The sequence below is a fragment of the Marmota monax genome, unplaced genomic scaffold (genome assembly GCF_021218885.2).
Source record: "Marmota monax isolate L192 unplaced genomic scaffold, Marmota_monax_Labrador192_F-V1.1 WCK01_AAM20220418_F8-fsc00051, whole genome shotgun sequence".
NCBI classification, from domain to species: Eukaryota; Metazoa; Chordata; class Mammalia; order Rodentia; family Sciuridae; genus Marmota; species Marmota monax.
This window is the reverse complement of record NW_026695202.1, coordinates 4,538,460-4,565,235: the sequence shown is the minus strand read 5'-3', so window position 1 is coordinate 4,565,235 and position 26,776 is coordinate 4,538,460. Positions and strand designations below refer to the sequence as shown.

The 26,776-nt window shown below is 40.7% G+C and overlaps 1 protein-coding gene across 1 annotated transcript; it reads left to right on the top strand.

Annotated features, from left to right (window-relative positions):
- The first annotated feature begins 5,577 nt into the window (after positions 1-5,577).
- Positions 5,578-6,538, top strand: LOC124083090 (small ubiquitin-related modifier 2-like). The gene has a single exon (XM_046429655.2). The coding sequence runs from the start codon at positions 5,634-5,636 to the stop codon at positions 5,919-5,921; it is 288 nt and encodes a 95-aa protein (XP_046285611.1). The 5' UTR covers positions 5,578-5,633; the 3' UTR covers positions 5,922-6,538.
- Positions 6,539-26,776: the final 20,238 nt, after the last annotated feature.

Here is a 26,776-nt window from a genome sequence, read left to right as displayed (position 1 = left end):
TCACAGACCCAAGTTGGGACACAGAGAGATCCTGGAAACACAATCTTCTGTCGCTTTAATGTTAAATAACTTGCTATCTTAAAATCCTTTGGTGAATTACCTGACCAACTGCTTTCAGCTAGGCTTGTTTGTAAAAGCACTTTGAAATAATATAGCCCTATAAAATATAAGGCAGTTCCCTTTAAAAATGAGCCTTATATCAATCACATCCTTGCTCACAGAACTCAGAGAGTTGTAAAATAATATCCTCCCTGCTCAGGTGATGTTCCTGATCTTCTGGGGGGAAAATATTCTGAAAAGTTGGCCTCTTTATTAAGCAAAATAATTAGTATTTTATTTGAAGAAGACATATTATTGCACCTAATTTTCATAACTTACCTTTTTGAATTATTTAGAAAACTCATGGTAATATAAATTCCACAAGAGATCAAATTTGGTCTAAGAGCAAAAGACTAAGGGCAGATTAATATTTTTTTGCTTGATAAAGACATATGAATAATCATTTTCTTTTTACATATCTGAAGTGTGAGTTTTAAATTACAAGGAATTCTTTAACAAATCAGAAAATGCAAAAATGTATATTGTCATATGAATTTGCAACTTCTCAAACATTTGGCTTTTCTGATGGAGTTACATCATGTGCAGATTTAATATCATGCATACAAACTCAGTTACACATACTCAATTAGCATGGGGACTGGGAAGCACAAGATTTAAACATTTAAAGATTTAGTGGTCTTACCTACTATTTCCTCCTATGGAAATCCTGAGGCCTCTCATTGTGTTCCCAGGCGGTTATTTGGGGCTGGCTTCTTGGTCTACAACCTGTGCATTTGTCCAATACCTTACTCTTCAAAGAACACCGTGCTTGGTTTCATGCTCCACTACTGTTATTTTAAATTCTTAATCCTTTTTAAACAAGGGGCCCCTGCATTCTCATTTTGCCTTGGACCCCAACAAATGATGTAACTAACTGGTCCTAACCTCACCATACAGAATATGAACCCAGTGTTTTTTTTTTTAATATTTATTTTTTAATTCTCGGCGGACTCATGTTTGTTTGTATATGGTGCTGAGGCTCGAACCCGGGCCGCATGCATGCCAGGCGAGCGCACTACTGCTTGAGCCACATCCCCAGCCCCGAACCCAGTGTTTTTAAAGTCACTTTGTCCCACTAAGCTGCCCCCAAATGTAAATCTACTATTTCATCTAGTATTCAGTTGGAGAAACATATCTGTGTCGATGCCGAAGGAAAACAAACAAACAAAAACATGTTGTATGGCCCATTTAAGCAGTTTTAAAGAGTAGTTTTGACTGTACATGATTTTGACCTTATGTTCTCCCCTTACAGCCTAACAGCTCACGTAAGATGTGACTCCACTATAAAAACGAAAGATTAAATGGAATCTCATCTCTTTCTCTCTCCTCAGTCATCTTAAGGTGCTAGGAAAGGGTTAAAAAAATCACTAAGGGGAAGAGAGATGCAATTGAAAGCAGAAAGAAGAAAAAGAATGCAGCTTATACACATATCATATAGGTCACTGCATGTTTAAAGATCAGCTGCATACCTTCTGCTCAAATTTGCTGTGAAAGAAAAACTGCTCTAAAAAAAAAAAGAGGCTATTAAAAATAAATAACCACATCTTCTTGGCAAATCCCATTGTTCTCTTTCTTTTGGTCTTGAAGATAAGGCAGATTTAAGTCATTGGTCAGTTTGACTATTACTTGACATTTGATCAATTTTCCAAAGCACCACAACCAGTTTTTCCCATGATTCCACTGAACTGAATTAGTATAAGATTGGAAGTTTACTTCTCATTCCAGTTGCTTGTACCCTCAACATTTAGACACTGCCCAGACCCTGATCCTGTCAGATACGAAAAAAGACAAGTGCCTTCCCCATCCCTCGAGGCTCTTTCCACTTACCCGGCCACCACTGTTCTCCTCTGGAAAGTAAAAACAAGAATGACAACCAGCAGCAAGGACAGCTCAGTAGGAAGCCGGGTAGGAAGTGGGAGGAGCCCAGAGCACTTAAGGGAGGTCAGAGAGGTGATGGTGAGGGCTCCTTCCCTGACCAGGACAAATCCCTCTCATGAGTCCACCTCTTGGCCAGCAGGTAAACTTTTTCTAAGCAACGTTTGTGGGTGACCATTTTAGGCTCTCACTTTTAAAATCAAGTGGAATGCCCAATGGAATGGAAAACAGCTTCTAAAATAAGGTGCAAAACGCAGAAGACATAAAGGCAAGATTAGTAAATATGACTCTTCAGATACAGAATGCAACATAAAAACATGAATTACAGAACAATGATTACAGGGTAAGGCTATGTATGCTGGAAAGAGCCCACAGTAGAGACAGCATGCGTGCATCCCATATGAAATGTGTAAAAAGGGACAAAAGACCCTCCAAACTGATTAGGAGGCAAGATGGAAATGTTCCCAATTCATTCTCTATACCTTCAAATAGTTATTTTACAATGAGAATATACTCATTCATAGTAGCGTAATTTCACACAGCCATACCATGATGCCACTCTTATCATTGTGTGTTCTCCTAAGTATACCTCGGTGGAGATAAGCTATCAACACTTCACGATATTTTCCTATTTCCTTTGTATACATACTTAAGACAGTCATGATAACCAATGGAGCTTTTCACATAAAGTATATAAAGGAATCTGTTTGAAAAAGGTCCCTCTCTATGGTATGTCAAAATTATTTATGCCGGTTGGGGGAATATTGATTCTTAATTTTTAGGTTATTCTCTTTAAGCCCTATTCCTAGATAGCCAAAGTACACGGACTTTACTTTCATTTTAAACATATTTATGTCCCAACTTCTGACCTCCAAGGCCTTCCTTTCTTTCAAACTAGATAAACATCCTTTCCCAAAGTGGTATGGAACTTGGATTATTATATTACTTTTTTTTTTTTTTTTTTTGCACTGGAGAATAAACCCAGGGTGCTTAACCACTGAGCAACATCTCCAGTCCTTTTAAAAAATATTTTGTTTAGGGCTGGCTGGGGTTGTGGCCCAGTTGTAGAGCACTCCTCTAGCACATGTGAGACCCTGGGTTCGATCCTCAGCACCACATAAAAATAAATAAATAAAATAAAGATATTGTGCCCAACTACAGCTAAAAAATACATATTTAAAAAAATATTTTGTTTGGACACAGGGTCTCACTCAGTTTCTTAGATCTTGCTAAGTTGTTGAGACTGGCCTTGAACTCACAATCTTCCTGCCTCAGCCTCCTGAGCCACTGGGATTACAGGCATGCACCACCATGTCTGGCTTATTTTACTTTTTGAAGATGAAAAATTGAGAACCCTGGGCATTCCAATGCCTGCACAGTGCTTGTACCTGAGTTCCTGAACATTCTAGTGGAAGATGTTATACTAGGATACTGAGGGCTTATGACTGAACAAAGAGAAACTCAGTGGTGACTCATTGAGCTGGCAGGTCAAGAACAGAAACCAGAAGAACTCATCACATGGCTTCTGTCCACAAATACACATGCATGCACGCACGCATACAAACACAGACACGTGCAGGCAGTGTCATATGCAAAGTATTACCTATTGTTATAATTATCTAATTTCCATAACAACATGACAACAAGCATACCCGCACTGTACCAACTAAGTGCCCAAAGTATTTATAAACACATTCCATTACTCTAGCAGGATGGCTGGACCAGGTGCTGGGATGGCAGTGCCTTCCAGAAAGCAAGGCTGCCAACTCTCCTAAAATATGAGGCTGTTTACTATATATATATATATATATATATATATATATATATATATATATATATATATACACACACACACACACACACACACACACACACACACATATGCAGAAAGAAAAAAAAAAGAAGTAAATTCTGCTTAGAGAAAATCCATAGTAAAAGGCCCAATTAGGTATTTCTGTTCAATTCCCGAAGACAGATTCCAGGCCATGACATTGCATATATTTCTGGTAAATCTACAGGTACCTAATTAGCAAACTCCTGAATTGAGGTTTTAAAATTTGCAAATGCAGGTTCATCAAATTTTTAAAGAACAAATCAACTAGAAGAAAGTACAGTTGTGGAAAAAGGGTGGACTTTGGATTCAAACAGACCAGAGAGTTCATAGCCAAGTTCTACACTCGTCTTGCATATGTATATGCCCTAATATTCAAGGTGGAAAATGGACATAATGATGGTGTGAGGGTCATTTGTCATTTTGGTCATTGCATTAGTCTGTTTTCTGTTGCCAGTAGCATAATACCCAGACTGGATGAGTTATGAAGGAAGTTTATTTTGGCTCATGGTTCTGCAGGTGCAAGGTCAAGCGGCTGCATCTGGTAATAACTGCCTTGCGGGTTGACTACCAAGTAGGTGAAGGACATCCCATGTCAAGAAACAGGAAGTGCATGGTCTCCCTCTTCTTATAAAGCCACCAGGAGTCACTCATAGGGCTCCACCCTAAGGACTTATCCCTGCCACCTTCCAAGGGCCCCACCTCTAAACACCATAGTCTGATTACGTTTCTACCCCCTTGATACCTCACAATGGGGATTAAATTTCCATACAAAAAACCTTAGAGGATACACTTAAACTATACCCAAACGATAGCCGTGGTCTAGCTTCCTGAATGGTTATCCCATTATTACGCAGAAACCAAAGTGGGAATAATTCGGTGATCCCCATAATACTTTACTACTAAAGATGGAAAGATTCTTTCTTCCCAGAACTTAATGGCTACAGCATGGGCAAAAGACCTAAGCACATTCTGTTGGTTGCTGGCCACCACAAGAAGGTAATCTTGATTCACAGAGCCTGCAATGGTGTCCAAAACTGATAGCACCACCATAGCAACTCATCCCTGTGACATGGTTTTAGCTGTGCCTAGCTTCCTCTATTTCTTTTCCAAGCCTGGTTTTCAGCCTAAAATAGGTTAGGCTCATTCATTAGCTAACTCTACAAGCTACCGAGACTCTCTGGTTTCAATTCCAAGAGCTACCAAGATCCTTCCGGTTTTTTCAGAGTAGGTCACTACTATTTGCCACTGAGAGTCTTGATTAGAACAAATATTCCATGGTTTGTCAGAGAATTAATGAAGATAATTTATATGAGGAGTTGAGCAGAGAGCCACTTACCTTATATGGATCAATGAATTATAGCTACTATTATTAAACTCTTGTTATTTTATGGATTTCCTATTTAAAGGGGCAACAGGTCCTGAGAAACTCAGAGGTTCATGACACGTGTTCATCAAAAATTTTTCAAGGAACAAATTCACATCCAACAAATTTGTTGTACAGGAGCCATTTACTTAGCTAATAAGTGAGCCTAAGACAACCCCTAGTATTTTAAGACCCATGTGAATATTGCTACCCTCTGTTGGTAAGTCAGGATCCATTCAGGAAAACAAGAGTCCATTCCAGATGGTTTAAGAGAATGAATTTCAGGCTGGGGCTGTGGCTCAGTGGTAGAGTGCTCACCTCTCACGTGTAAGACCTTGGGTTCGATCCTCAGCACCACATAAAAATAAATAAGTGAAATAAAGGTATTAAAAATATTTAGGTTCGGTGCGGACCTAGTACCTCTTTTGTAAAGTGGCAGCTGAGGAGACTCCGGCGCTCGCCATGACCGACGAAAAGCCCAAGGAAGGAGTCAAGACTGAGAACAACGATCATATTAACTTGAAGGTGGCGGGGCAGGATGGTTCTGTGGTTCAGTTTAAGATTAAGAGGCATACACCACTTAGTAAACTAATGAAAGCACATTGTGAACGACAGGGTTTGTCGATGAGGCAGATCAGATTCCGATTTGAAGGGCAGCCAATTAATGAAACAGACACACCTGCACAGTTGGAAATGGAGGATGAAGATACAATTGATGTGTTCCAGCAGCAGACAGGAGGTGTCTACTAAAAAGGGAACCTGCTATTTTACTCCAGGACTCTGTTCCTACAGACCAAGGATACATTCTCAATTAGAAAACTGCAATTTGGTTCCACCACATCCTGACTACTACAGTATAGTTGTCTTTATTCTTTCATTTTCCCCTTCCCCATTCCTTTATTGTACATAAAGTAACTGGTGTATGTGCACAAGCATATTGCATTTTTTTAAACTAAATGGCCAATGATATGTTTTGATTGACATCAAATGGAGATGGGATGGGTAAAAATACTGGTTCTGTGAAAATATCCCCTTTCTCCATTAGTGGCATGCTCATTCAGCTCTTATCTTTATATTCCAGTAAGTTATTTTGCTCTCACTGTTTTAACAAAAAACAAAACAACAACAACAACAACAAAAAAAACCTGAACAACATAAAAATCCTTGCATACCTTGTTCGATTGGAGAATTTTAATGTTTTTCATTTATCATTGTAAAACCAAGGACAATTTTATACTTTTTTGTACGTAGCTGTTACATGTAGGGCAATCTGTCTTTAAGTAGGGGTAAATTACTCTTAAAAAAGATTCCTAGATAGTTTTCCCTTCAAGTCAAGCGTCTTGTTGTTTAAATAAACTTCTTGTTTAAAAAAATATTTAAAAAATAAAGATAGGAGATCAAATTTAAAAAAAAAAAAAGAGTGAATTTCATAGGGAGAAAAAATGACAGAGAACAAATGACATACAGGTTAGAAGAGCTTAAAGTCCTACCATGGGATGGTGAAACAATCCAGATAATAGAATCATTGGCAAGGTGCTGCCATCCCTAGAGCTAAAATATAGACAAAAACAGAGGCCACAGAAAAAGGGACTGAGTGATGAGCAGGAGGTAGAACATAGAGACCAGCTGCCATTAGAGTTGTTTTCCCAAAGTATGTTAAGGGGGATAGATGGGAATGAGGGCTTCCTCCTTCTTCCCACCTTACTCCCTCCCTCCAGGGCTACCCATTAGCTAAACTAGCTTGAAGCCAGTTGCAAGGGAGCCTGGGAGATGTAGCATTCAGGGAAGGGAAGAGAAAGGATCTTCTAGCAAGCTGGACATAATTAGCACAATTAATTTTATTAAGGACAAGTATCTTAGACTGTGCAGGCTTCTATAACAAAATACCAAAGACTGGGCTGCTTATTTTATTTCCCACAATTCTGGTGGCTGAGAAGTCCAAGGTCAAGGCACCAATAAGATTCAGTGTCTTGTGAAGGGCCTCTTCCTGGTTCATAGATGGCACCTTTATGCTGTATCTTTGCATGGTGTAAGGGGCAATGGAGCTCCTTTGGACCTCTTTTGTAAAGGTACCAATCCCATTCATGAGAATTCTATGCTCATAATCTAATCACTGCTAATCCCATCTCAGTGGGGATTAGGTTTCAGCATGCAAATTTGGGAGGCACATAAACATCCAGACAACAGTAATAAGAAAGAGTCATTTGCATTTTTAAAAGTTATATTTGATGCCATTTTATCGGAGAACTACACTGATAGTTGCTAATTGGGGTATTCAATAAATATTCCAAGAAAATGTCATGGGTTTGCAATAATTCCTCATTCAACAATTATTCATTCAATTAACAACTACTGATTAAGTAACTAGTATGTTCTAAGTTCTTTGCCAGGTGCTGGGGACAAAATAAGTTGACTGAGACAGACACAATTCCTTTTCATAAAACTACAACTTAGCAGAGGAACTGTTCTTACAATGCCTAGCTCAATGCTTGGCACTTATGAAGCACTCAGCAAATGCTTGCTGTATAAATAACTCTAAGAGAGCCAGGCGCAGTGGCTCAAACCTGTAATCCCAGCAGCTCAGGAAGCTGAGGCAGGAAGATCATGAGTTCAAAGCCAGCCTCAGCAAAAGTGAGACGCTAAGCAACTCAGTGAGACCTTGTCTCTAAATAAAATACAAAATAGTGCTGGGGATGTGGCTCAGTGGCCGAGTTCTCCTCAGTTCAATTCCTAGTGCCAAAAACAAAACAAAAACAAACTCTAAGTGAATAAAGAAGGTGTTGTTTATCACTCCACCCATCCGCACCATTATTACTGAGTGAAAGAAAAGGTGAAAATAAGAACTATAAATGACATTTTAATTACCAAATAAGAATGAAAAAAGTCTTAAGAAAAAAGATTGGCTGGGGGTGTAACTCAATCTTAGAACATGTACTTAGTATGCACAGGTCCTAGGTTCAATCTTCAGTCCAAAGAGGGGGAAAAAAAAGTATTAGAATTGGAATGTGGCTCTTTGCTTTTACATAATCAATTTAAAGGCATTCTTATTATTTATTATGTGCTGGATATCAGGAGGTACAGGGAAAATAACAAATGGAAAGAAAAGCATGATAATTGCTCTCATGAAACTCCCAGTCCAGTGAGAAGACAGGTAAAATAAATGGGCTATTTAACTATCAGTAACAAATGCTCTTCATGGCTAAGAGCATGGATATGAAGTCAGGCATGGTCCTAGCGCCAACTCTGTCACTTATAAGCCATATGACATTGGGAAGGATATTTCAGCTCAGCTTCAGTTTCATCCATAAAATAGGCTAATACTAATAATAACTGTTTTAGTATTAAGATGATGCATGTGGGATGGAGTTGTGGCTCAGTGGTAGAGTGTTCACCTAGCATGTGTGAGGCACTGGGTCTGATCCTCAGCAACACATAAAAATAAAATAAAGGTTATTGTGTCCACCCACAACTAAAAAATAAATATTTTTTAAAAAATGATGATGCGGGGCTGGGGATATGGCTCAAGTGGTAGCGCGCTTGCCTGGCATGCATGCGGCCCAGGTTCAATCCTCAGCACCGCATACAAACAAAGATGTTGTGTCCGCCGAAAACTAAAAAATAAATTAAAAAATTCATTCTCTCTCTCTCTCTCTCTCTCTCTCTCTTTAAAAAAAAAGATGATGCATGTGCTTAGTCATGTTAGTGCTCAATAAATGTTATTATTATTAACAAATAATAAATTATGTTAAGAACAATTGTTCAAAAACTCACATAATTATCCAAAAACTTGGAAATAGGTAAAAGGATTTCTGGATGCCCTTTTGCTATAGAGCTTTCTAGAGCAATGTAGTGGCAGGTCTGAACAAGAACCAACGTATCCTCTAGGACTGTGAATGTTTGTGGGACTCAACATTTACTATTTATTTGTTCAGATATTTTACAACTTTGATTTCCTGACAAGTGATAATGATGCAAATAATTCTTGTCTGTTGCCAGTACAAGTTAAGTTATTTATGTTTTGCAGAAAAGGTAATCCCAAATGTTACTGTTTTTTTTTTTAACTCTGTGTGACATTAGCCAACTTTGTATCTCACACAGTAATCTTATTCTAAGATTTTAAAAAATTCATTCTTGATGAGATATATAAACCCCCTACTTCTCAGCATTGCTTAAACTGGTTTGACCACTTTATGGTTATCTCTTTCATTGTGTGCAAAAACAGTTTTTCTTACCCGTGGTTGTTCTGTTTTATTTCATTCATGTTTTGAATTTTTGGAAAATTATACCTTGATAGATAGAAGTCAATTCTAGGCACCATGTAGGAGGAGCAGGTGATGCAGACTTGAGGACCAGGCAGGATTTCCCAGAGAGAGTAGCATCGGAGCAGAGATATGCATAAGATGTTCTCGGATGACCTCAATAGATTTAAACTCAGGCTCATAGATGTAGAATTTGGGTCAAATTCATCTCTGGAAAATAAAGCTGACGTTAGCAACTGACTTGGAAGAAATTCAGCCCTGCTTAGCCAAAAAAATCTGGATTGCTTTAAACTACCTCACTGATGGTTTTACAGTTTTTTAAAATGGCAATAAATGGCTTACTTCAGTACCACAGGAACATGCAAACTGGGATAGTCATCATTTCTAGCAAAGGAGGCAAGAAGCTCACTTCAGAGTCTAGATTTAGATAGTTCAGGGAAATTTCCTCAGAGACCGTTGTCAGAAAATAACCCTTTTTGCCTACCTTTAAGTCAATCTGTGTTCTTTTATAGATTATCTGTATCATAGTAGGTTCTCAGTGCTGTATACAGTTGGCCTTCCAAATCCACAAGTTTTGCACCAAAAATATTCAAAAGAAAAAAATGTGTGCTGAATATATACAGATTTTTTTTCGTGTCATTATTCTCTAAAATAGTACTATCCGTAGTTACATAGCATTTATAATGTATTAGGTATCACAAGCAACCTAGAGATGATTTAGAGTACAGATGAGAAGTATGTAAATCATATGCAAATTATATGCATATTGATTGATAAGAAGATGTTTTAGGCAGACTTTCAAATATTGCTTGACATGCAGAAATCAATAATCACCTGGCAGGGAAATCATTAATAGGAGGAAACTTAACTCTGAACAACTTGCATGACAACTTCCTTTTTCATTTACCAGGAAATACACAAAGAAGTCAGAGAGCTAATGGTGAAAATTAAAAATGAAATGTATTCCTTTATCTCTGTTTAAATTGCAGAGAGATCACTCTATCCTTTAAAGAAGACCAAAAGCTATATGGGAGCTGACCACAGAGTGCCCAGGCAAGCTAAGATAGATTAAGGATCCGTTAGGATTTCCCAGAACCTTGCAAAAAGACTGATTGAGAGTTTCAAATGATTCTAATTATTTACAAAGACACAAAGCAATCTAAGCATTTCCTTTAGGGAATAGGAGCAGGGGTTAAGAGAAATTAGCATTAATTTAATGAAAATAGGGAAGAGGGAAGATTTAGTCAAATAAGCCTAGATTTGCTTTGCATCTCTACCACCTAATAGCTGTGTCAGTTTTGGATAACCTTGCAAAGTCTGAGTTACGCTCTCTACAAGATGGGAGTAATAATGCCTAAGTAACTGGAAATTCTGTGAAAATAACATGAAATGTATGTACATATGAATACGAGCCAGAGATTGGCCACTCATCATGCCTATTTCCCTTTCCTCTTTGGCACACAGCTTTCTTGATGGTGAGATTTTGATGTGCTACTGGGTTCTGGACAAGGGAATGGCAAGGAAGTGACAGGTGCCTCTTTCTATCTGGGTCCTTAGACACCACTTATCCCAGTCATGGATTGAGTGCAAAGAACACAGGGGCCCTAGAAGAGAGAAGTAATAAATGGAGGGAAACTGTGTTTTTGGATGCTTTTTGGTCAGGAATACCCATTTGGTCTTTATGAGAGTAAGAATTAAACTGTGACTTAAGTTTGGGGCAGTTGCCTGTATCATTGTCAAATATATATATATATATATATATATATATATATATATATATATATATATATATATACACACACATACACATACATACATGGGTATATAGTTGCATATATACATACTTATCATGTATAGTATATAGCTTATATAAAATAAATAAAACATATTAAAACAAAACTAGTTTTTTTTTTTAAGCAATTACTACGCACCAGGCACTGTTCTAGGCACTAGGGATATAACAGTCAAGGACTTTGGCCCCAGGGAATTTACACTTTTGGTAGGAAGACAGATCATTCACAAATAAACATATATCCTTATTTTTTTTAATATTTTAAAGATGTTGATGGATCTTGATTTTATTTATTTGTATGTGGTGCTGAGAATCGAACCCAGTGCCTCACGCATGCCAGGCAAGCGTACTGCCACTGAGCCACAACCCCAGCCCCAAATATATCCTTAATTTTAAGTAGTAATTAAGTGTTGTGGGAAGAAATAATGCCAAACAGAGGGCCTGATGAGGGGAGGTGTGTGAGAAGGTGGTCAGGGAAGGATCTTCTGCTGTGCTTTGTAAAGCTGAGGCCGAGACTCTGCAAGCTGCATTTCCCCCCGTGCTGGGGACTCCCTGTTTGGGCTCTGCTAAGTGAAGGGGAGGTGGGAGTGTGCTAGGGGAAGGCTCGGAGGCTGCAGAGGAAGGGACCTCTTCCTTTCCTTTGCCATTCCCACATCCAGCCTCCTGGGGACAGTGAAGAAGAGGAGCAATGGGAAGTGGGAATCTGAGAATGGGCTGCTTGATTTGTATGCTTCCCAAAGGGTCCAGTTACTGTCCATGACATAGACATGAGCAGAGCTATCTGAGAAGACTTTCTGGTCCACCGTCTGAGCTTCCAACAGGCTCAGGCCACATGTGGCCATTGAGAGCCTGAGATATGGCTATGGCAGCACCCACACCCAACATCCAGTTTTATTTCTCTTTAGTTCCAATTTAAATGACCATAGTGTGATCAGAGACACTGACACATAAACAGATGATTTCAATAAAGTATAATCTGAAATTCCCTGGTGGCGGGGTGGGCAGCGGCTATAGCTTAGTGGTAGAGCGCTTGCCTAGCATGTGTTCAATCCTGAGCACCATGTAAAAATAAATAACAGTATTGTGTCCATTGACAACTAAAATAAATAAATAAACAAATGAACCCAGGATGCCAAGAGAACTTAGAAGAGCTACAGTTAGGCTAATTGAAGAAATATATGGAGATTTCCTGGAAAACCTCCAGGAAGTTGCCAAATCCAGAGATGAATTCTCAGTTGGTGATTCATATGATCCCTGTACTGTTTGAACACCGTCTTCGTTGTCCAGCATGCCCATCGCCTTTTGCGTGTTTCCGTACACCACAGTCTGTTGGTTCATTCCCTACTTCTCAGTCCTTTCTCTCAACCATCCCCTGATCATCCCTTTAGATGACAATCAGCCCTTCAGTGTTTCTGAAAAGTAAGATTCGTCCCTCTTTGTTCTTGTTCTGCCAACATCTTCTCCCCACATACTCCACCCCGCCCCCCATGACTGCCATGTCTGTTCATGGGCTGGACCTCTCCAAATCTAATCCTTTCTCCCTTTGCATGGTGAGGAATCCACGAGTCACAAAACTTACTTTTGATCACCTCTTGTGCAAGTCTGTCTCCATAGTCTGACTTCTCTCTTCAGATCTCCTTCGTAGTTGTCACCTATTTTCTTGGGGCTGCAGGTGATTGATACCACTGCTTCCTTTACACATCCTGTTACATCACCTGCAGAACCTGGGTGCTATGGACTGCATCACTCTTCTTTATGGTTGGCTGTCCAGTACCTGATGTGGCATTGGGTGCAATGTTTGGTTCTTCATAAATATTTTGTAAATAAATGAATGAAGGAGCTGGCCCAAAGCTGAGCCTTGGAGAATGAGTTAGCTAGGGGGGAAAAAGAGTCAGAATGTTCTAGATAAAGGTAAAGCAAAGGCATAGAGGTAAGAAATAGCTTATGTACCTGGGGGGAAAGCCAGACTTAAAGAGAAACATCAATGGCTACATTTCACATTATTCAGTTCATTTCTCTTTGAGTAAGACTTGCCAATCCACCACCACCACCACCACCACCACCACCACCATCATCATCATTTGGCCATCCTATGGTAAATGAGAGAAAAAAGAGGAGACTAGTCTGATATTCAGTCCTTAAGCAATGGTTTTGTGCATAGTGGCAGATCTCCACTATTTCCACCTACCACGTTACTGTTCCCGTGTTTTCTAGGGTTTCCCAAGGACAGGAGAGAGATTCACAGAGATCAGTGGCCCTGCTTCCATACCACTTCCCTGGATCATGGACCTCACATGTTGCTCTCTTCCTCCTCCATTGTCCAGTGCCAACAAGACTTCAAGAAATACTAAGTTGGGGCTGGGGATATAGCTCAGTTGGTAGAGTGCTTGCTTGCTTGCACAAGGCCCTGGGTTCAATCCCCAGCACCACAAAAACAAAACTAAACAAAAAATGAAGTCATCCTCCCCAAAATGGGGCACAGCAATGTTAGAAAATATCATCTTGTTATGTCCCTATTTAACAACTATCAGCGGCTCCCCATTACCCACTAATAAAACCCTGGCTTCTAACACGGATTCCAAAGCCTTTTACTGATTGGAAAGTAACCAATTCTTTTTGCCTTATCACTCCAAAAACTTTCTCTAGTTACTATGATTATGTAACAAACTATCTTCAAAACTTTGTGGCATGAAACATTTCATTATGTTCAGAGATTGTCATGTGCCAGGAATTTGAACAGGACGCAGCAGGGAAGACCTACCTCTGTCCCACAATGTCTGGGACCTCAGCTAGAGGACTTCGAGGCAGAGGGTAAGAACTGATGAAAAGTGCCTGCACTCTTGGTTCTGCTTTTTGATGCTGGGGGAACTCTAACAGCTAGGGCTCCTGTAGCATCTCTCTATGTGGCTTCTCTGTGTGGTCTTTCCTACCTGAGGGCTTCAGGATAACTGAAATCATCATGTGTGGGTCCTCAAGGCACATGTCCTGAGAAGGAAAGCCGGGTGAAAATGGCATCACCTTTTCTCATCCGGTGGAGTCATTTCTACCATGTTCTATCAGTTAGAAGCCTGTCTTTAGCACCAGCCCATATAAAGGAGGAGTGTCAAAACTACTGCAAAATCCCACCATATCTGTTACTGTACTTTAGGGATGGATGCAAAACCTCTCTTTGATCTCTAAATCTGTGGCCCTGCTTTGACTTAATCTCTGCCCTTTTCTTGCTGTGTCTTTGCCCCCTACACGTTTGCCTTCCAAATTTCTACCCATCATTTAAGATTCAGCTCAGACACCACCTGCATCATGACCTTCCACAAGCTCCACATTTGGTAGTAATTACGCCCTTCTCGGTGCTTTCCATGGACCTTGGTTTCAGTTTTCCTTAGGTGACCTGAATACATATTGGCTGGGTGGATAAACAGAACAATAAAATCTCAGGTGTGAAAGTGACCGTAGGTGTTGCTTAGGACATCCTTTGTGAGGGATCTGTTTGTGTCTGCTCCTCCTCGAAAGGTCTAGGGTCTGAAAGGTGGGGCCAAGTCTGATCTGCCTTTGTCACCATCCCCCCCACCACCGCCTGCACCACCTTCCATCTTTAATTCTTCTGGGAGTGGTTTGGCCACAGAAGACTTTCAAAGAATGTCAGTTAAAGGAACAAGCCTGTGTCCCCCAACACACACACACACACACACATCTATGCACCTTCTGCTACTTTTGCCTCTATTTACCAGGTAATCTTTGGTTTGAGGTAGGTTAAAATAGTTGGAAGAGATAAACTCCAAATGCTAAATGATCATGAAATGTTCTTAAAACACCAGATGCCATTGGGTCAAATTAATGGCCTTGATCATGGTAACCTTCTGCTATTGTTTGAATGTTGAAAGCCCCCCAAATGTCCTTGTGTTCAAGGTTTGTTCCCCAGGATGGTGCTATTGGGAGGTAGTAGAACCCTTAGGAAGGAGGGCCTAGAGGGAAGACCTTAGTCATTGCGGGTGTGCCTCTCTCTTTCTTGCTTCTTGACTCATTATGCAAGCAGTTTGCTTTCATTGCTTTGTCAGAAGCCCAACAAGTAGCTAAGATAAACCTTTTCTCTTTATCAGTGATTGCCTCAGGTATTTCATTATAATAGCAGGAAGGTGACCAATACCTTCTAATCAACAACCACTTTTCTGGAGAAGATTAATGTGATAGACCTGTGAAGGGTCACAGGGTGCCTTACCCTTCATCTATCCTTTATTGCTCCTCTACTCACTGATTGTCTCTTCCAAAAAAAGCAGAAATTTCTAGGTCACAGCAAATGGATTAACCGTAAACAGGATCACTCTGTTTACCATCAATATCAGCACTAAACAAAGCAACTTACTGTTGATCAATTTCTGATTTACACAAAAAGCGATTTCCAATAATTTTCAGGGATTCTTTGCAAGAATACCTGGTTGCACTAGGGAATTCATAACCCTTTAGGTGTCTTATAAACTGCTGCTTAGGAGCTAGGCATGTGTGCATGTATGAATATATAACAACAAATTCCATCGATGTGTAAACTATAATGCGCCAACAACAACAAAAAAATGTGGAATAAAACAAGAATTCTTAAAAAAAAATAGAGCTGGGCATGATGGTGCCTGCCTGCCTGTAATTACAGCTACTCAGGAGGCTGAGGCAGGAGGATCACAAGTTCGAGGCTAGCCTCAGCAACTTAGTGAGACTCTGTCTCAAAATAAAAAATTAAAAGGATAGGATAGGGGATGTAGCTCAGTGGTAAAGTTCCTCCGGCCAAAGTACCCCCGCTCCCCGAAAAAGACAAAAAACAAAGACAATTGACAAAAAAAAAATCTATTGAAGCAACAATATCTTTTGGAACCCCAAACAGTCACAATGGAAAAAAATAAATAAAAAACCACCATAGAATGCTAGTAATAAAAACAAAACAAAAAATAAATAGAAGTTTTTGAAAGAACTTATTTATCATGCTGATGTTGGAGGGGAAAGCTAATTTAAGGGAAGGAAAATGAGAAATAATTTGGGGGATTTGGAGGTGTTTTACTGAAGACTCACTCCTTGACTCTAGTCACGACTTTGAAGGTTGACTTAACGTGGCTCATTCCTGTATCTGACTCTTATCTGTATCTGACCCAGCTTTCTTTCTCAAATATCTAAAAGTTGGATGCTACAAGTCCCACTTTGCAAGAGTGTAAAAATAAAAATGAGGTCACATTTCCTTTTTGTACTCAAATTATGATGTCATGGGTGCCTACTGCATGTGGTGCTGGGAACGAGTGTTCTCCAGAGCTGGCCTGTCCCCTGTCATGGCTAAGCGCTCGCACGTGCCCCAGAGCTTACAAACACAGCCTGGCACCGTCTCTGCCTGTCCTCTTCTGCTCAGATGCCCACATGTGCAGGTCCGTTGCTCACAGATGCTTGGATACCTCTGCCACTTTGAGCCACAGGACAGTCAAGCCCCATGCCAGGCAATCTCTAGATGCTTCTAAACAATGCACTGGGCTTCTAAACAGTGCAGGTGGAAGCCGGGCATACTGGGCACACTCTCATCTTTTTAAATTTATTTATTTTATTTGTTCATTTTAGTTATACATGACTATAGACTGTATTTTGACATATCATACAAAAATGGAGTAAACTTCCCATTCTTGTGGTTGTACGTGATGTGGAGTCACACTGGTCGTGTGTTCATATATGAACATAGGAAAGTTATGTCCAGTTCATTCTACTTTCCCATTCCCATCCCCCCTTCCTTCTCCTCATTCTCCTCTGTGTCCAATCACATGAGCCTCTACTCTCTGCCCACCCCCAACCACCCACCTATTGTGAGTCAGCAGCATATCAGAGAGAACATTTGGCCTTTGTTTTGGGGACTGGCTTTTTCACTTAGCATGATAGTTTCCAAATCCATCTATTTACTGGCAAATGCCATAATTTCATTCTTCTTTATGGCTGAGTAATACTCCATTGTGTATCTATACCACATTTTCTTTATCCACTCATCTGTTGAAGGGTACCTAGGCTGGTTCCGTGGCTTAGCTATTGTGAATTGAGCTGCTATGAACATTGATGTGACCGTGCCTGGAGCCTCATGAGGTTTTCCTCTTTCACTTCCAATGTGGCTTGGTCCTCCTAGAGACAGCTCTGTCAACTTCTGGTCCAAGGACTTTGGCATTCATCAGATTACTAATCATATATGACTTTAAAAATATATTTTGGGAGGCTGAGTGCTAAGAGCCAAGTATATGATGCATGGCATTTTTGGTCGAAAGGTGACGCCAGCTAGCCATTGAGATGATATGATTATGTTAAGATTTGCATTCATATGGATATTGGACTCCTGCTGTTCACCTAGGCCGGCTACGGGACTCCTGGAGAGTTCCCATTGGTTGGGGAAGTACAGTAGGAGGGAGTTCCGGGGGAGGAGCTCTCTCTGCGGGTCCGGGAGGAGGCCGCGTGGGTGGAAAAAATCTGCCCGGGCGGTACTGGACATTGGCGGCAGTTTCAAAAAATAAACTTTGTTCCTGCTTGAGTGGCTCGTGATTTTGTGCCCAGCCAGACTGCGGCAACTGGTGGCCTGCACGGGGAACGCCTGAAGCTTGGAGGTGAGTAAAATTGCTCGCCCCTGAGGGAAGGCAACAAAATGGGTGACCATTTCAAAAAACAATGTGTTCTCGTTTTGATTTATCTTGTTTTTGTTTCAAGCTGCCTATCCCTAGAATTTTCTCAGGCAAACTGGGAAAAATGGTTGGCTCAAGGTTTGAAGTTGTTCGGCCCTGAGAAAGAGAAAATTGATACAACTATTCTTTGTTCGGTTTTTGTTTCATTCTGTTTCGGTTTTGTTTTATGCTATCTTATTGGGTTGCGTTACCTTTACAGTAGATTAGAAACTAGTAAAAAACAAACCGAAAGACTGTTAAGTAAATTGTTAGAGGTCCAGACTATGGTAGAAAACATGTTAGGTCAAGCGAAAGAGAAGGTCTCTCAAGCTAGTCAGACAGAGGAAGATTTGAAGAAAGAAAGCTTAGAGGAAAAACAACCATCAGGCGGGGAATTACAACAGGAGGCTGCTACTAACCCCGTTCTATCACCAGAGGGCGTAATTCAACCAACAGCTCCATCTACAGCTGAGCGGCCCTCAACTCCCATAGTTGATGGATGGAATCCTGAGGCAGGACCCCAAAGATTAGCATGCCCTGTACTTGAGCAGGCAGGAGGGCAACGAATTCACCGTGCTTTAGATTTCAAAACAGTGAAGCAATTAAAGGAGGCTGTAACAACCTATGGGCCGCAAGCACCCTTCACTGTGAGCATGGTCGAATCCATTACCAACTTAGACATGACGCCAGCAGATTGGGCTAACATGTGTCGATCTGTGCTAAATGGAGGACAATATTTGTTATGGAAGGTTGCCAATGAGGAATTTTGCATGGAGACAGCTAGGCGAAATGCAGCAGCCGGTTACCCTCAAAGAAATCTAGATATGTTATTAGGAAAAGGACCTTATGAGGGTCAACGGCAACAAATTGAATATGATCCTGGCGTATATGCACAAATTGCTGTAGATGCAATTAAGGCATGGAAAACTTTACAGGGGCATGGAGATTTACAAGGACAATTATCTAAGGTAATACAAGGAGCTAATGAACCTTACGCTGAATTTGTAGATAGGCTTATTCAGACAGCATCTAGAGTATTTGGAGATACAGAACAGGCAATGCCATTTATAAAACAACTGGCTTATGACCAAGCAAATCGTTGCTGCAGAGAGGTCATCAGACTATGGAAACATGAAGATTTAAACACATATATTAAATTATGTAGAGACATTAATGAACAAGGGCAAGTCTTAGCAGCAGTACAACAGGCTTTAGATGCCAGGCCAAAAACATGCTATAATTGTGATCAAACAGGACATTTTAAAAGGAGTTGCCCCATAGGAGGAGGGTTTAACAAGGCTAGGTATCAAAGGAATAGAATACCGGGTATTTGCCCACAATGCCGTAGAGGGAAACATTGGGCTAATGAATGCCGTTCTCAAACCACCATAGAGGGTATTCCGTTATCAAAAAACAGACAAGGACCAAGTGTTTACCCACGATATCGTGGAGAAAGACATCAGGCTCCATTGCCAAAAAACGGGCTGGAGGGCCCAATGCTCCGGGGCCCAAAACCACAAATATACAGGGCAGTGGAGGAACCCAGCAACACCATCAAGGTAGTGCCCAGGACGCATTATCCATTAAATCCCTCATCAGACAAACTAGAGGGAGCGCAGGGTTGGACATCTGCGCCTCTGCCAGAGCAGTACTAACTCCAGAGATGGGAGTTCAAATCATTCCCACAGGAGTAAAAGGACCTCTTCCCCAAGGAACAGTAGGCTTATTATTGGGACGCAGTTCTTCAACACTAAAAGGACTTATGATAAGTCCTGGGGTAATTGATCCCGATTATGAAGGTGAAATAAAAATTATAGCTAGTTCTCCAAGAGGTATATCAGTAATTTCACCAGGAGATAGAATAGCACAGTTATTAATAATACCCAGCCTACATGATAAATTTTCCAGTCGTACTGTAGAAAGAGGTTCCAGGGGATTAGGCTCCACAGGTGTAGATTGGGCTATGCTGTCTTTAAATCTAGATTCTCGCCCAATGCTAAAACTAAATATTCAAGGACATGACTTTAATGGGCTACTTGATACAGGTGCAGACCTTAGCATCATATCTCATCAAGAATGGCTGAAACATTGGCCATTACAACAAGCCACTCAAACGCTTCGAGGCCTAGGAGTGGCAACTAATCCCCATAGAAGTGCAATGGTATTAGATTGGAAGGATCCTGAAGGATGTGAAGGAACTATACAGCCCTATGTATTGGATCATCTTCCTATAAATTTATGGGGACGAGATGTCCTAGATCAATTAGGTTTGACATTAACAAATAACATCAATCCTAATGCGCCCACTACTAGGGCTAGACAAGGCTTTAGGAAAGAAGAAAGATTAAGAGAACAAGAACAAGGTATGACAGCACCAATTCAAATAGATCAAGAAACAAATAGACATGGATTGGGTTTTCAGAAAGGGCCACTGAGACAATCAAGATTACTTGGAAATCAGAAAGACCAGTGTGGGTTCCTCAGTGGCCCCTGACTAAAGAAAAGATACAAATAGCCCATGACCTGGTCAAACAACAATTAGCGGAGGGACATATACAACCTTCCGTATCTCCCCATAATACTCCCATTTTTGTCATTAAAAAGAAATCTGGTAAATGGAGATTATTGCAAGATTTAAGAGCCATTAATAATGAGATGGTTATTATGGGACCTGCTCAATCGGGGATTCCTCAATTGTCTGCTTTACCAAAAACCTGGTATGTTTTAGCTATAGATATTAAAGATTGTTTTTTTTCAATTCCAATTCATCCCGAGGATAGTCCACATTTTGCATTCACTATCCCTGCACTAAATCATGAAGGTCCTGATCAGAGATATGAATGGAAAGTACTCCCTCAAGGGATGGCTAATAGTCCAACTATGTGTCAAATTTATGTTAACAAAGCAATCCAGCCACTTAGAAATCAAAATCCTGAACTACAAATATTTCACTATATGGATGATGTGTTATTGGCATATAAAGATAAAAACACATTGCTAGAATGTTATGCCACACTTACAAATTTATTAAAAAATTATAATCTAGAGATAGCAATAGATAAAGTACAATTAAATCTTCCAATTAATTATTTAGGGGTTTTATTATCCTCAACCATGGTCCATCCACCCAAAATTCAAATACGAGTAGATCAACTCAAATCACTTAACGACTTTCAAAAGTTATTAGGAGACATAAATTGGATAAGGCCTTATCTAGGCATACCAACAGGAGAGTTGGGACCTTTATTTGATATTCTAAAAGGTCCATCAGATCCAAATTCACCCCGCATGTTGACGCCTGAAGCAAGAAAGGCATTAAAAATCATTGAAACATATATGGAAAATATGCATTTGGATAGAATTGATATAAGTTTGCCTTTATTATTTATTGTACTGCCAACAAAAAATATTCCTACAGGAGTATTTTGGCAAGAAGGTCCATTATTGTGGATACATTTATCTTATTCTCCTAACACTATTCTTACTAGGTATCCTGAGGCTGTAGGACAATTAATACTCAAAGGAATAAAAGCAGCCAAGGGAGTGTTTGGGATTTCTCCCAATAAAATTATTACTCCATATACTATAGATCAAATTGATGAGTTAGCTAATGAGTTAAATACTTGGGCAATAATCATGTGTAAATCTAATGTTTCATTTGATAATCACTTACCGTCTAATCCTTTGTTGTCTTTTTGGTCTAAACATCCTGTAGTTTTTCCAAAGATGACAAAAAAAAACCCTATCATGAATGCTCCAAATATATTCACTGATGGGTCAAATAATGGTACAGCAGCAGTAGTTACCCCTGATCAAACTTTTACATTTTTAGTACCCAAGCAATCAGCTCAAAAGGTAGAGCTTAATGCAGTATTACGAGCTTTTATGATGTTTAAAAATTCTGTATTTAATTTATTTTCTGATAGTCAGTATGTAGTTAATGCTATAGTATCCCTTGAAGATGCTGGTAGGATTTCCCCTTCTTCTACTGTTTTCTCTTTGTTTTCCACTATACAAAGTCTAATCTGGGACAGAAAAGATCCATTCTTTATAGGACATATCAGGGCACATACAGGATTGCCTGGAGCCCTTAGTTTGGGCAATGAGTTAGCAGATAAATCTACACATGACATACATATTTTCTCCACAATAGAAAAAGCTATAAATTTTCATAAAAGGTTCCATGTCAATGCTAATACTTTACAAAAGCGTTTTAAAATAACTAAAGAACAAGCCCGACATATAATAAAACAATGTCAAAATTGTGTGACATTTTTACCACAAGTTAATCTTGGAGTCAATCCTAGAGGACTGATACCTAACCATATTTGGCAGATGGACGTCACACACTTGCCAGAATTTGGAAAATTAAAATATTTACATGTTACAGTTGATACTTCTTCCGGATTTCTGATGGGCTCCCTTCATGCCGGAGAAAAAACTAAAGATGTTATAGCTCATTGCTTACAAAATTTTGCCACTGTGGGCGTTCCAAAACAGTTAAAAACCGATAATGGTCCTGGCTATACCTCTACCTCTTTTAAACAATTTTGCTCATCATTTGGCATTACTCACATAACAGGAATTCCATACAATCCACAAGGACAAGGCATAGTTGAAAGAGCTCATCAAACTATTAAAATGTACTTATTAAAACAAAAGGAGGGAATTGGAAAGGGGTATATATCCCCCAAAGATAAACTTAAAATAACCCTTTTTACTCTAAACTTTTAAAATTTGGATTCATCAGGGCTTAGTGCTGCGGAAAGACATTTGTATCCAAAAAATGTACATAAGCCTAAGGTACTTTGGAAAGATATTCTAACAGGACAATGGAAAGGTCCTGACCCAGTGATAGTCTGGAGTCGGGGCTCTGTTTGTGTTTTTCCACAGGGAGAACAGCAGCCGATTTGGATTCCAGAGAGACTAACTAAAACAATTTCTACAGGCCAAAAGGAAAATGATTCGACTCAAATCCATAACAGCTGATATCCAGATCTCCAGCTTGGCTATTCTTACATCTGCGACAGTGATTAACCAGGATGCTTTTTTCAATATCTATTTTATTATTGCTTTTTCCCACATCATAAAGTTCTATTTTATTTTTGAGCTCATACAGACCTAGGTTAATGTTTTTTCTGATCAGTTTTATTTTTTGACTGTGGAGTTTTTGAACATTGCAATGGAGATTTCACCTAGGTAAAGCTACAAGGCCTTTACTATTGTCTTATGTGTTATATGTTACATGTGCACACTTCTGTTTTGTGTTGTATGTCTGTATGTGCGTATGTCCATATATCACATATGAGGAGCGCTCATGCACATGGATCCAAAAAATTTTTTTTTATTATTCACGTGATTTTAATAGTTTAATTTAATTTGGGTAAACAGCTGTTGAGGATTGTTTTAATATATGAACAAATAGAAGGTTAACAGATCTGTTTGTTTACTTTCACCTTTCCTTTTCATATTTAAAAGGAAATATTATATTTAATAATTCTGTTCAGGATAATGTAAATTGTTCTAAATATTGTTTTCTTAGTACCTGTTGAAATGTTACATATTTTTTTTTAGCATCATTGTCAAAATTCCTATTTTCATCCCAGTGCCGGTGAAGACAAAGATAAAACCAAACTACAACTTCTTCGAGAGTTATCACAAACCGTGTAAACTGATACATCAATGATTTATAACTCAACAAGTAATGCTCAATCAATGAGTTGATTTATTTTGGAAGGATATGGACATATTGATAGATTCCTCTGCTTTGAACTGCTTACAAAACTTGCCTGGACTATGTATCACTTGTATGCTTTATTTTGGGAGGATATGGACATATTGATAGATTCCTCTGCTTTGAACTGCTTACAGAACTTGCCTGGACTATGTATCACTTGTATGCTTTGTGATCTATTTGTTGATGCAGCGAATTATGGTAGTGCTAGCGTATCTTTGCTGATGTGTCACCAGTGATGCAATTTTTCCTAGGAGCCGTTAATTGACTTGGTGTCATGACATTTCTGTATCCTCCTCCCTTCTACTAGTGATGGTCTAATTTTGGGGGCCAACAGAGGTGAGGCAAAGAACCTCACCCCCCCACTGGTACATAGGCCTATCCACAAGTATGGCTATATGCTGGACCGGTAGTCAGTGACGGGTATGATCCAATTGCAGTGGTATCAACCTAAGACAGGAGGCTGACGCCTAAAAGTCAGTTTTCCGATGACGGGTAAGAACCATATGTTGAATTGGACAAACCTAACAGGCACGGTCCCTAGCCAGATTGCTTGTTACTTAAACAGAAGGGGGGAGATTCTAAGAGCCAAGTATATGATGCATGGCATTTTTGGTCGAAAGGTGACGCCAGCTAGCCATTGAGATGATATGATTATGTTAAGATTTGCATTCATATGGATATTGGATTCCTGCTGTTCACCTAGGCCGGCTACGGGACTCCTGGAGAGTTCCCATTGGTTGGGGAAGTACAGTAGGAGGGAGTTCCAGGGGAGGAGCTCTCTCTGCGGGTCCGGGAGGAGGCCGCGTGGGTGGAAAAAATCTGCCCGGGCTGTACCGGACATTGGCGGCAGTTTCAAAAAATAAACTTTGTTCCTGCTTGAGTGGCTCGTGATTTTGTGCCCAGCCAGACTGCGGCAGCTGAGGATATAACTCAGTGCTTGTATAACACAAATGCCAGCCCTAGGTTAGATCTCCTGGTCTGCAAAATCCATCAATAAAATTAAAAATTTTATTTTAAAAAAGACTCTTTTTTAGTTCAAGGAACTGAAGAGAGAAGATGGAAGCAAGTCTTTCCTGACAACATGATGAGAAACCGAGGAGAGGAGGGAGAGGTTGACCAGGAGTGGTGTCCATGGGCCTGTCTTCTCCTGGTCAAGGAGCCAGGCAGAGTCAAGCTGTCATTAATTCATTCAGAAAAGATTTTCTGAGCGCCTCCTAGGTGCCAGGCACTGTTTGTATCCAGAGAATCCTGCGGTGAGCAAAATGAGCCAGGTCCATTTCCGCAAGGAGCTGACATTTTGGTAAGGAGAGGCAGGCGGCGTAGAAGACAGATCCACAGGATAATCTCACCTGTGATAAGTGCTGTGACGGAAATCAAAGCAGGGCAAGGAGCAGCCCGCAGGACCTCGGCCGGGCAAGACCTTGCTAATAAACTTTCGTGGGAACAGAAATCGAAACAAAGTGAGGGCGTAGGCCAGGAGATGTCTGGGTAAAGAACGTTCTAGATGGCAGGAATAGCGAGTGCCTGAGTGTTCGCACAGGGACTGCAGGCAGTGTGGCGGGAGCCGAGGAAGGGGGAGCTGCTGGGAGAGAGGCTGGTGTGAACCGGGGGCCAGGTCCCATGCTGTACTGACCCCGCAACTGGAGGCAAGTGACAGTGTGTGACAGCTGTCTCAAAGGACTCACCCTGGCTGTCGTGAGGATGGGAGCATAGTGGGGCATGAAGGAGGCAGGGAGGCCAGTGGGGAGGCCATGACAGTGCAGGCTGGAGGGACAGGGTTGTGCTGGCAGCCTGTCCCTGGGGACAGAGCGTGCTTAGGAGCATCAACCGTGTGTTGCTCCCTGGTCCCGTCCTGGAGGGTACTTTGAGGGCAGCTTTCCTTTCTGCCTCCCGTTGGATGGTGTGAAGGAGATGAGTAGGATGGACAGAACTAAATGGTACATAAGGACATGGTGACATCATCAAAGGCCCCCAGGAGAACCTCTGAATGGAACCTGACACTCAGCATCTCCTTGTCACTCTTCTTCTTTGCAGAGGGAACAGATGGGCAGGGGGAAACCAGCCCAGTCAAGGAAGGTCCACCGCAGTGGCTGCTTGAGTCAGTCTGGGTGCTTTGGCTTCAAGGAACAGGCACCCAGTCCCACGGGCTTACCCGCTTGCAAACCTCCTCGGCAGGGGCGAGTCCTGCAGGATTCAACCTGCCCCCACACTTTGCGATGCATACCTTTATAGATGGCGCCCTCTGACCTGCTCAACTTTTTCTTTCTTTCCCTAATATTTATCTTCCCGTGAACCGTGCGATGTACTTGCTTGCCCTGTTTTCCTGTGGCCACCACAGGGTCCAGTCTGAAACTGCAACCTTGACCCATGGTACATTTCCCTCCCAGTCATTGAATGAACAAGATCAAGTTCATGATGATTCAGAGACCATTCAGGCTTGACAAGGGACGCGGTTGATGAAGGTGAGAGTGTGGGGTCCTCTCACTGGTCTCAGCCCCTGGACTTTGTGTCTTGACCAACATCATTTCTAACTTTGGCTGGTCCTACACATGTGGGGAGGAGGGAGGCCACGGGGTACTATTCCCTGGAGGCTATGCGGTTAGTTCATCTTGTTCCAGTGTCTGCTTACTAAGCCTCACTTTCCTGTGTTCTGGGCACTGTGGAAGAAGCTGGAGAGAAAACGATGGCCAAGAGACAGTGCTTGCCCTTAAGTTTAGAGGGGAGGTTCAGTGAAGGAGCCAGTTTAGTATAAAAGATAAATGTATAAGCAGATCATTGTACCAAATGTCATATGTGCAGTATTTGATGTATGTGCCAGGAATGTAGAAGTGATCAACTCTAGGTAAGGAAAAAAATAAGACTGTAGAGAGGAGGGGACTGGAGTAGGGTTTTGAAGACTGAACAGGAGTTCATTATGTAAACATGGAGTGGATGGAGTGGCATTCCAGGGAGATTAAATAGCAGATATAAAGATATGGATGTATGAGGCAACGCTGGGTGTTTAGAGAACTCAGTATGTATCACTGGAGTACAAAGTGCTGGGAAGAGAGTTACCAAAACAGGCTGGGGAGGTAGGCCAAGATAGGAAGGAGGATCACCAATTTGTCTGCTCTGGTAAGGGCTCATGTTTACTTGGTGAAAAGTTCTTATGAACTTAT

Coding starts and splice junctions, on each gene's coding strand:
- LOC124083090 (XM_046429655.2), top strand. CDS start 5,634: ATGACCGACGAAAAGCCCAAGGAAGGAGTCAAGACTGAGAACAACGAT.